Source organism: Carassius carassius, chromosome 22, assembly GCF_963082965.1.
Source record: "Carassius carassius chromosome 22, fCarCar2.1, whole genome shotgun sequence".
Lineage (NCBI taxonomy): Eukaryota > Metazoa > Chordata > Actinopteri > Cypriniformes > Cyprinidae > Carassius > Carassius carassius.
Genome location: NC_081776.1, coordinates 11,163,883 through 11,174,589, shown reverse-complemented (window position 1 = coordinate 11,174,589; position 10,707 = coordinate 11,163,883). Strand labels below are relative to the sequence as shown.

Here is a 10,707-nt window from a genome sequence, read left to right as displayed (position 1 = left end):
TTAAGAAAGTGATCTGATCCCAGCAAGCTCTGGATCCAGTCTCCCTCAGGTCCATTTTGATTTCTCTCCCCTTTTCTCAAGGCAAGAGCATTATTTCACAGGAGTGATTTAGGTCACTCGCCCCAGCTCTGGTTGGGGCTGACATTCAGTCAGTTTCACATTTTTTCGTGTATGTAATCATTAACCTGAGCCTTATTAAGGCATGTTGGGGGTTAGTGGGGGCTATAAATATGAGTCAAGTTTATTGGCAAACAAGAATTGGTCTTAATTTCTTAATTATTGCTTTTATAATTTATAACTTAATTTTAAAACAAAAAAATAAATGTTTTATTCTTATTTTGTTTTCACATTTACAGTGCATGTTGGACTTTTTTTTTTCCAGAATTATATATAGGCCTATGTATGTATGTGTGTGCCTCCAGTGCATAAAAAAAGTAATGTAGCATTCAGATCTCAGTGATTCAAATCCATTTCCCTTTACATCTCTTGTTATATTTCGCCATCTTGTGTGAAAAGCTGGTACTGAATTTTTCTTATTTCTATTCATTATATGTACCCTTTATTAAATTATTAAGAACGCAACGAAAGCTTGATTATATTACAAAGAGAACAAAAACAAAGAGAAACCACTATTACAAAAGTTGTTCGAAACTAATAGTGTCTAAAGAAGGAGATCTAGGAAGAAGAACAAACATATCGTCTTTTTTTAATTTAACTGCGATGGCATATTAATTTACTATTGGACATTTTCATGTTGTGTGTACAATATGTGTTTGGAAGAGAGGCATGAATGAATTAATGATGTCTAAAGTAAGTAGTTAATGATGAATGTCTGCAAAGTGTGTTCAACTTGAGGATTTTTTTTTTTTTTTACTATTTGTTTAAACAAGTGTTCCACCCAATGACAGCAAATAAACATTTATTATATTTTTTTTTATTAAATTAAGTTATTAATATTATACATGAATGAAATATTATCAGGTATATTAAGTAATAGAATGAATGAATGAAGAAAGCAAACATGAAACATTGTTTTATTAAATGTATTTATTTATGATATCACGTCAAAAAATACTCATTAAAATACTTTGGCAATTACATACATACAATTACATATATACCTACAGTATATAACACTTCTAAATCTATATTATTGAATTTATTTGTGCTTTTGTAACTGTTAAAATCTCATTCCTAGCGACAAAGGTCTACAATAAATGACGGATCAGTTCAATCATACAAACATCTTTAAATAAATATACGGTGGATTTTAAGGTTCCCTTTGGGTGCAAAAAGGATCTCCATCAAATAGAGTTTGTGTGCTTGGAATGGAAGAATTAAAAAACAATCTGTTACTACTAATTACTATTATCAGCTAAGATTAAACATTACAACATTAACATTATTTTTTAGATGTTAAACAGGTTAAACATTTAAAAATGTTAAATGTTATAACAGTAAAATCCAAAAATACAAAAGGTTTTAAAAATACTTTTTTACCACAATAAAATGCTACTTTAAATATCTATAAATGTCTTTAATAATTTAAAGAGCTTGTGCAATAATACAGTAATTGCATAGTACTAACAGCATAAATAGTGAAGTACATTTATAGTTTCACCGAATGTTGAATCTCATTATACAGTGTGGAAATATCTCATATACCTCATATGACACCTATATATTGGTAGATTAGTTTTAATAAAGCAGTTGGCCACCAAGTCTGATTTGCTGGTTACTGATGATTATAATAAATGTGGCTATGAGGAGGCATCTGAGTGGTTTGATATGCTAAAGAAAAACACATTATTGCTTGACGTGGTTTAAGTTAGCTTTTAAACTTTGTACAAAACAAAAAAACATACATGAACGTGGCAAGTCATTATTCCATTTACCCACAAATAAATTTTTTTTTTTTGTACGATGTGCATGTTTTAAATGTCTTGGAAGAGTTTGTGTACATGAACATCAGTGAGGTTCCTTTATATGATGCAAGACCAGTCACTGGGGGTCCGTCCATACTGCAAAAGAGTTATATATTTTATTAAATAAAATGATATTAATGAAACATTAAAAGGTAGATTTAGCAGAACGAACGAATGAATAAACTGCAAACTACAGGAAACAAACTAACCAAACTTTCCCATGACAGTAAAATATATAAATTCCTGAAACATATTTCAGACACAGTTTCAAAACTAACACAATCTGAATGAATTTGTTTGCCATTTAGCGAATTACTGAATGACACCCTGTCTATTTTGCTTTATTTATAATTTGCCAATTAAATTTTTCTAAGTGCATTTAAATGCGCATTCAATAAAAACACTATAAGCTAAGTTAAAGAAAGCATTATCAACCAGCTCAAGACATAAACAGAAAAGAGTTTTGCATAAATTGTTTTAACAGCATCATGAAATATTAATTACATTCTAAACACTTACAAATAACACTAACATACATTATACAGGGCTATAAAATATTTCATGCAGTGTGTTTAGTGTCTTACCTGAATATCTGTGAGCTCCTTTAGCAGTCTGGAGGCAAGTGGAGGAAAGACTCCTTCACATGGAATATGCAGATTCTATAATGGCAGGAAATTAGTTTAAGAAAAACATTGTTACGCTGCAAAAATTGGCCAATATGTTGACCCAGAGGTAGATATCTGTTGATTTGCCAGTATGTTTTGATACTGAATCAGTGTGCGGTGCTCTAACCATCCCAAATAAACTAAACTCACCTCTCCCTTATACAAGATCCTGCCAACTGGACTAACAACACAGGCAGTTCCAGAACCAAACATCTCCCTCACTCGGTTTTCCTCCAGAGCCTGCCGCAGGTCGGCCATGGTCAAATAGCGCTCTGATACTTTGAACTCACCCTGTTAGATAAAATGAAACTTTGAATCAAACACTCACACAAAAAAAATTCACTGGGGCAGTGCCCTTAAAAGGGAAAATGTTCTACCTTATTTACCCCTAAGGTTCAAAGTAGTATCTTAAAGGGACAGTCCACCAAAAAATTAAAATTCTGTAACAATTAACTCAGGTCACTCCAAATCTGTTTGACCCTCTTTCTTCAGTGGCACACAAAAGAAGATCATTTGAAGAATGTTAGTATCTAAACAGTGTCAGTTCCAATTTGACTTGGAGACAAAGAATACAATGGAAGTCAATGGGACCTGAAGATGTTATCTTCTACTGTGTTCCACAAAATAAAGTCATACAGGTTTGGAGCAAAATCAGGGTTAAATTGACATGCTGTCGTACCCCAAAAGATCAATTTTAGCACTTTTTTTCCTGGCAGTAAGGTTTTGACTGGTTTTACCCATTTGCAAGCAAGTTCTAAGATGCTTTGCCGTGTAACGCCTGGCAGAATAATGCCATCTAGAGGTGGTGTTGCAAGCTCCTCCTCTGAAAAAACAAAAAACAAAACAAAAAAACAGGTTTTTCATCTTAAACATTTTTTCAAATATTATGTCTACAATGAAGAAATTAGAATTAGTCATTTTCTTTTAGACCACTAGAGGTCTTTAATAGAGGAGCTTATGTACGCCATGGAATAAAAAAAGAGATGATAATAAAAAGGTGACTGTGACTTTATATCTCAGGATTGTGATTTTTTTTTCTTGCAATTAAGAATTGTGAGCTATAAACTTGGAACTGCGAGATATAAACTCAGAATTGCAATATCAATGTGTAATTGCAATATAGAAACTTGCATTTCTGACTTCTGAGAAAAAAATCTGACTTTGTCGAAAAGTTTTTACATGAATTTTAACTCTCAGTTGAGTTGATATCTTATAATTCACAGAACTGTGAGATAAGAAATGTCACAATTACTTATATCTTTAGCAGAAATAAGCTTCCATGAGAATCAAAATCATTGATTGTGGCTTTTTAAAGGTCCAGCAAATTTACTTTGACCTCCATATACTTTGACTTCCACATACGCTTTATTTTCTGTTAAAGTAAATATACATAACCAAAATACTTTGTCTATCAAAACAGAGAGTGAAAGAGTAGTGTTTTACAAATGTAAACAGCCATCACCTTCGTTTTCATTGATCCAGAAGAGGAAAAGGTTCATGGTGCCAACCTCTGTGATCTGTTGGTCATCCCCGTACAGCCACAGAACCTGCTGACAGCCGTAATTCACTGCCTCATACTGAGCATAGATAGAGGCGCCATAGTTCCTAGAAAAATTTAGGTTTCATGTTCACAAACAAAGATCTGTCTAAACCCTGAAAAACCCTATTTTCTAGTGCCGTTATCATTCCTTCAGTGGTTGATACAGCACTGGTTGCTTTGCTGAAATGCTCTGCACAGATTTAAAACATGGCTGTTAGCATGCTGCACAAATCCAAAGTCTACTATGTGGCTTTCAGTATTAAACCAAGCTTGCACATATTTGGATCAAGAAGAATGTGCCAGTAAGCTTGCAACAATGCTCCTTATTCACTTAGTGTTTGGTAGTGTTTTTATGTAGATATTCAGGCACATTGAAATCTCTCTCATTCACTCACCCTCCCATCTTGCAGTCACCTGTCCCACCCCTCCAAGCTCTGATGTATTTGGAGTCAGCCCACAGAGACACTGGTTTAGCTCCCGTGCTGAAGTAAGAGCCCACAGGACTTAGGATGACGAACAGCAATGCCTTGGAGGGCTTCTTGACACCAAGTGTGGGCTGCACACACAGGCATATGTAAAGAAAATATAGGTTACAAGAGTTCATGTCTTCATTTATATGCACAAATATGTGACCGTGGAACACAAAACCAGTCTTAAGTTGCTGGGGTATATTTTTAGCAATAGCCAAAAAAAAAAACATTGTCCTGTATGTCAAAATTATCGATTTTTCTTTTATGCCAAAAATCATTAGGATATTAAGTAAAGATCATGTTCCATGAAGATATTTTGTACATTTCCTACTGTAAATATATCAAAACTTCATTTTTGTTTAGTAATATGCATTGCTAAGAATTCATTTGGACAAATTAAAAGGCAATTTTCTCAGGATTTAGATTTTTTTTTTTTTGCACCCTCAGATTCCAGATTTTCAAATAGTTGTATCTCAGCCAAATATTTATCAGATCCTAATAAACCATACACCAAAGTAAAGCTCAATCATTCAGCTTTCAGTGTTAATCTCAATTTTAAAAAATGACACTTAAAACTGGTTTTGTGGTCCAGGGTCACATATGCTTTTGTGAATGGCAAGATATGGAAAGCTGAAAATAGTCAAAATGAGGGTTTTGTGTAGCTCTAACCTCTGTGCCCAGGAAGGTGGGACGGATGTACAAACTGGCAGAGTCTGAGTGAGGGACCCAATCCTGATCCACTTCCACCAACTTCCTGATGCACTCCAACAACTCTTCACCATCAAAACTCTACAGAATCAGACATGCAGTTTTGTATCTCTAACTTGATTAAAACTGAATGTGGATGCAGTAGAGAGGGGAGAGAAGTTAATCTTACAGGCAGACAGGCCCTGTGGGCGGACTTCAGCATCCGCTTCATGTTTATCAAGGGTCTGAAGAGACGCACTTTGTTATCTGGCCCCCGGTATGCCTTCAAACCCTCAAAAAGCTGCACGCATTAAGTATTTACATTTAAACATTTAAATATATATATATATAATTAGTTGCTGTGACATGATTTTATATGATGTCTAGCCACTAGAACTCCAGATGGCCAGGACAGACCTGTACAGAGTAATGCAGGGCAGAGCAGCCTGGATGTATGGACAGGTTCCCAAAAGGCTGGATGTGCGGCTTCTGCCAACCTTCCTCAAGAATCCACTCAATGGTCAGCATGTGATCAGTGAAGACCGTCCCAAACACCAGGCCAGTTGGGTCAGGTTTTGGCTTCTGGGTCTGTGCTAACTGTATCACTGTGTATGCGGCCTATACAGAACGCAGCCAAAAATAAACAGCATCAGATGACATAATATACCAGCCAAGAGCTTTTTACGGACACAGAATTGGGTCAGTCTGTGAAATCCATCTCTCTATGGATAACTCTCCCTGACAGAAATGCACTCAAACTCTGAGATTACACACAGTCACACATTACGAGTTCCTTCAAAAGCCCTCTGTAATCTCAGATTATGGTGGAAAGGTGAGCAACGCACTGCCTCAGCATTTATTAGCAAAGGTTTGTTTAACTGCAGCACAGGCATATATGTATATACACACATTTAAGCATTTAGCAGATGCTTTTATCCAAATCGATTTACAGTGCATTCATGCTATACATTTTTTACCAGTATGTGTGTTCCCTGGGAATCGAACCCACAACATTTTGCGCTGCAAACACAACGTTCTACCACTCAGTCACAGGAACACTTGTTCTAAAACTTTCTGCACAAAGTCTTCTAAAATCTTCTGCAGATATAGTATTGTCCTACTGTACCTCAGCCCATCTGTCTAATTCATGGATTATCAATTAAATCAATATCAGCTCTGAGACACTGTTTATGTTTTTTTTTTCTTTTTCAGACGCTCACTCATAAAGCAGCATGAATCTAAGGACTATGCTGTCTCATAGCTCAGTTTACAGGTTCTTTGTGAGTAACTGGCTATAAATATACTAGAACGAACTGAACAACTTGCCTGTAATCCCTGTTTAGTCTCGAGAGCAATCGTGTTGGCAGATTTAGGGTGGTGTTCGATAGGACTTCTATTTTTGTTGTTGATGATGGTGTATTCAGTTCTTTACTTAGCATGCTAATTAGTACTTTAACATAGTATAAAGTACGATTAGACACAGAGCTTTCTTAGAAAGCTGTCATTTTGTTGAGGTTTCATTGTAATGAGAGGTGCTTTGTGGCCATCAAGTCATTGCCGTGTGTGACCTCCTACAGTTCCTTCAAGACGCTTAAATGTGATTATCCTCATCAATAGACAAACAATGCTCTGCACGCTGCCATGATGAACCCAAAAATAAACACCTATGCAAAAAGCCTTATTTTAGCACCAGCTCACGTTTGTGCCATCTGATATGAGATTTCATGTATGAGGTTAGAATGTATGTTGAATGTCCATTACCAGATTGAAGCTTTTTTCTGTTTGATGATATTTCATATTCACTGATACACAACTAATGCTAGTATGTGCTCTAAAAAATGATTTATTAGAATATTTACAATAAGGAATTAAAACCTTTTCCTATGTTAGTGGTCCAGTCTTGTCTTTGTAAGTTGCATTGTATCTGTACTTTATGTGGATTATTGTGTGGATCTTTATTAAACTTCTTCGGCCATTTCTGCAATGAGTGTGACAAGCCCCAGAGAGGACATGGTGATAGAATAAATTTTTGAGGGAATAAGGGACTGGAGCAAGGATGTAGTATCATACATTTCAAATGTCACATTTAAAATAACAAATGCCTGATTTGTGAATGAATCATTTTTTTTATTTGAATAATTTCAATGAATCAGTTGATCAGAATTAAATAGTGTTTTATTTGTAGGTCTTTCTCTCATCCATACACTATATATAAATGCTCTATTTTTGTAACAAGCTAGCAACCTAAGGCATGATTGCTGATATCTGTCTATAATACTATGTTTACTTTATGGCAATGGTGTGATTTAGCCTGTGTTGAAAAGAACTCAAGCTTAATCACTCCCTGAGTCAGAGAAAGGTAGAGAGAGACAGAGAGCATGCTCAAAGCCAAGCCAAGCTTGATTGACAGGGCTTACAGTGATCTGAGAGACTGGATTCTCTTTTCAGCACGGGATCTTGGAAGAGCTAGGACATTTTCATAACTGCCAAAAAGACGGGTCCAAGGTCACATTTTGGAGCCATGGAGGTCAAAATATGCTCTGGAACAAGGAGTCTACCATGAGTCACTAGGACTCAACTAAGACTGTATAGCCACTCAAAAAGCTCTTTCATTATGCTATGAATTTTAGAAACAGTATTTGGACACTGAGACAACCATAAGACCATAAGAAAAGTGGATTTTTCAGAGAAAGAATCAAGTTTTCACTGAAGAGGAGAGTTTCCAATTGTCCGGTGTATCTATCAAACATCAAAATGATTCCATGGAACATTTCGCTAAAGGCAAGTGGTGTTTATTACACTAATCTGTAATATATGCATATGATATGCCTTACCTTAAAGCTAGGGGCATTGCCAGCCATAGCATTAATCACAAGTTCCTAAAAAGGAAAAGAAAATACAACATATAATATGAGGATAAACATATTTGAAGCTGGAATATGCAATTAGATATGCAAACACATTTAATTTGATACATTTGCAAAGTACTTTGGCACTTTAAGTACCTTAAAATGTGAAGGAATGTTACTTAAGATTGCTGATGCTCTTCACTGATTTCAGTTAATATTCATTACTGCTTCTCTAAAAGAATGTTGGTCTTACATTTCCATGCTCTTAACAATGTCTTCACTTACAAAATATCTAGTTTATTACTTAATTAACTCTAATAAAAAATTAAAGTAGCTGATCAAAAACATACATACTTGAGTGAACGTAAAATCCTTTAGAAACCCACTGAAGTAATCCAAAGAAAAAAAAAGTCCTGACTGTCTACAGAACAACCTCTATCCCAAAACTGAGAGAACTTTATATTTAGTTTATCTGAGTGATCACCAACCAAGTGTCTGCATTTTCTGCTACAGCAACAGCTAGAATAATATTTAAAAAAACAAAATAAATAAGGTCAAACACTGTGCTGTGGTGAACGATAAGTCAGACTCAAGTCAAGTCATGATGACCTACGAAAGATAGACTTTGTACTTTGGAGGTCTAAATGAAGGAGTTAAAAAGTATCGCTTTTGCCTTAGAAATTTAACTGAGTAAGAGTGTAAGTCTATCATTTCAATAAAACTCAAGAAAAGTGCAAATTATCCAAAATAATGCTTAAAAAGAATTAGTATATGACAACCTTTTTTACTTTGGGGGTCTACAGAATTGTAATTTTCAATTGCAATAGACCCCTGCTCCAGTAAAAAATAAAAGAAAGAAAAAAGAAAGAAAAAAAATCTAATTAGGCCAACTATAGCAAATAAGTACTTTACACCCCTGATGAACTTGCCCCTTTCAACATCATCATGCTCGATTACGAAATGGACTTGAAGTGGCTTGAAATATGAAATTATATGGGAGTGAGTTTTAGTGACCAATCAGCTGGGTTGAATTAAAGGTGCACCTCTATGCAGTGACCTTCATTGCTCTTGCAATGTTTACAGAAGATTTGTTGCGTAATGGTCTGAAAAGAAGGTTAAAAATAATAGCCAAAGAACTAGTAATAAACTCCTTTTTTGTAGCTATTATATATTAAGCACAGTAAAAATGTGGAAAAACCTTATCAGATTTTAAATTAATAAAGAATATTAATATATAAAACAATAATTAACAATGATATAAATACAAAATATGAACGGCGTATGGTAGTATTACTCCACGTGCCTTTAACCTGGAAAGAATGTAAACATAAAATGTAACTGGAACTTTATTTTATAATTGAATAAGAAAAGAAAAAAAAACCTAACAGGGGACTTTACCTCCTTATTTCATTAGTTTAGTGACGTATGTGTATCAATAACCTACATCATGATGCGCGTAAACACAACGTCAGTCTGACGAACGCACAACGCGTACTTACATGAACTTTGGAGATAATATACACGTTATATAACATTTAATTTAACACTATATATTGAGTTGTTGTCCATTTCAATGCAATAAAGAAAAAATAGTTACAAAAATTGAAAACCTATGTGCCACGAGTCAAGAGAGATTTCGTTAATCTCTGTTTTAACGCATGCACACGACTGGACACAGAGCGCGCAAATGCCAACATACGCGGTTTTAGGACCAAATATGACTGGGTTAGACTACATTTATCAAACACATGAAGGTTGAAAACATAGACTTGTTTATATTTATGGTTGAAACGCTATGAATGCGATGCGCGCCTTTACCTCTTCAGATGATGGTGCGTTCGTGGCTGTTGCAACGCTCGCCATGATGAAATGTGCGCTCTCTGTAAACCTCCTAGATTAACGTTACACCATATAAAAGCCAATGTGCTAAAACAAACAAAGCATGCTTGAGAGTACTATGAAGGAAAAATGAACGTTTTTGTGCAATCATTAGAAATGCTTGATTATGTGAATGGAGAAAAACCTTGGTACAGAAATTATGGGATGGACATCATTGGTAGGCTTCTTGGCATGGAACATAATATAGTATAAATATAAGGCATATGATAAGGTGCAGCTAAAGTATATATATATATATATATATATATATATATATATATATATATTTGAGCGAAAATATGAAGAATCGATAAATCATACAGTGGTGGATGAAGTACTTGAAATAATAGTATAGATATCTTAACAGAAAATGACTTTGGTAGAAGGAATATTAGAATATTACTTGAGGTAAAGATTCATAGTGTTATTTATTGTACGAAAGTATGAACATCTCTTTTTTATGTTAAATATTAAACATACTTAAGTGTTGAAAACAAAAGTACAAGTAAATGCAAAATGGAAAAGGAGCCAATATATAAAAATTTTGTATATACAGTTTGAGCAGCAAGATTGTGTACAGCTTTAACTCTTTGTTCCATTGTTGTATCTTTGGGTAAGCATAAGAGGCAATTCGTCCTGTATTAGTCTCATTCCAACATAAGAAATCATTTCTGGAATCTGCATCACTCTTCC

The 10,707-nt window shown here is 34.7% G+C and overlaps 1 protein-coding gene across 1 annotated transcript; it reads right to left on the bottom strand.

Moving 5' to 3' along the window:
- Window positions 1-1,735: 1,735 nt before the first annotated feature.
- Window positions 1,736-10,081, bottom strand: LOC132098939 (branched-chain-amino-acid aminotransferase, cytosolic-like). The gene is made up of 11 exons (XM_059505248.1): window positions 9,955-10,081; window positions 8,122-8,166; window positions 5,705-5,905; window positions 5,478-5,588; window positions 5,270-5,389; window positions 4,526-4,686; window positions 4,053-4,195; window positions 3,328-3,413; window positions 2,741-2,881; window positions 2,510-2,584; window positions 1,736-2,021 (listed from the first exon to the last, which is right to left on the bottom strand). Exons 1-11 carry the CDS (start codon window positions 9,997-9,999, stop codon window positions 1,983-1,985), a joined length of 1,167 nt encoding a protein of 388 aa, XP_059361231.1. The 5' UTR covers window positions 10,000-10,081; the 3' UTR covers window positions 1,736-1,982.
- Between the last annotated feature and the right edge of the window lie 626 nt (window positions 10,082-10,707).

Bases quoted from the DNA above. Each gene is read 5' to 3' on its own strand.
- LOC132098939 (XM_059505248.1), bottom strand. From the start codon at position 9,999: ATGGCGAGCGTTGCAACAGCCACGAACGCACCATCATCTGAAGAG. The intron at 5,906-8,121 runs GTAAGGCATATC...CGTTCTGTATAG, and splicing joins GCAATGCCCCTAGCTTTAAG to GCCGCATACACAGTGATACA. The intron at 4,687-5,269 runs GTTAGAGCTACA...CTGTGTGTGCAG, and splicing joins CCACCTTCCTGGGCACAGAG to CCCACACTTGGTGTCAAGAA.